The sequence below is a fragment of the Penaeus monodon genome, chromosome 34 (assembly GCF_015228065.2).
Source record: "Penaeus monodon isolate SGIC_2016 chromosome 34, NSTDA_Pmon_1, whole genome shotgun sequence".
NCBI lineage: Eukaryota > Metazoa > Arthropoda > Malacostraca > Decapoda > Penaeidae > Penaeus > Penaeus monodon.
Window position 1 is genome coordinate 3,018,123 of NC_051419.1, and position 282 is coordinate 3,018,404.

At 63.8% G+C, this 282-nt stretch overlaps 1 protein-coding gene across 1 annotated transcript in view; it reads right to left on the reverse strand.

Annotated features, from left to right (window-relative positions):
- The window catches only part of LOC119594507 (thrombospondin type-1 domain-containing protein 7B-like), a gene marked incomplete in the record, with an annotated part of 20,475 nt that overhangs the window by 18,183 nt on the left and 2,010 nt on the right, over positions 1-282 (reverse strand). Inside the window, 1 exon segment of the mRNA XM_037943536.1 lies at positions 20-215. Coding sequence (XP_037799464.1) covers positions 20-215 — 196 coding nt within the window.

Below are 282 nucleotides of genomic sequence, written 5' to 3' on the forward strand. Positions count from 1 at the left end.
TCAACCTGACTTGTCTTACCTGTAGGCCGGGAGCGTGTTGTTCAAGTGGTCGCGGCAGAGGAGTGGGCGTGTCTGCCGCCCGGGCCCACAGGAGGCGCGGGCGGGGAGCGTGCAAGGGCGCCAGTCCCCGGCCACCCACGCCGCCCCTCCGCACGGCTCCACGCGGCACGTCTCCACTTGGGTGAGCTCGTCGGGGGCGGGGCACGAAAGGCCTCCTGAAGGAAGCATTGCGAAAGAGTTAGTTTATCAGTGCTTAGAGTCCATTCGTTTTCTGGAATAATG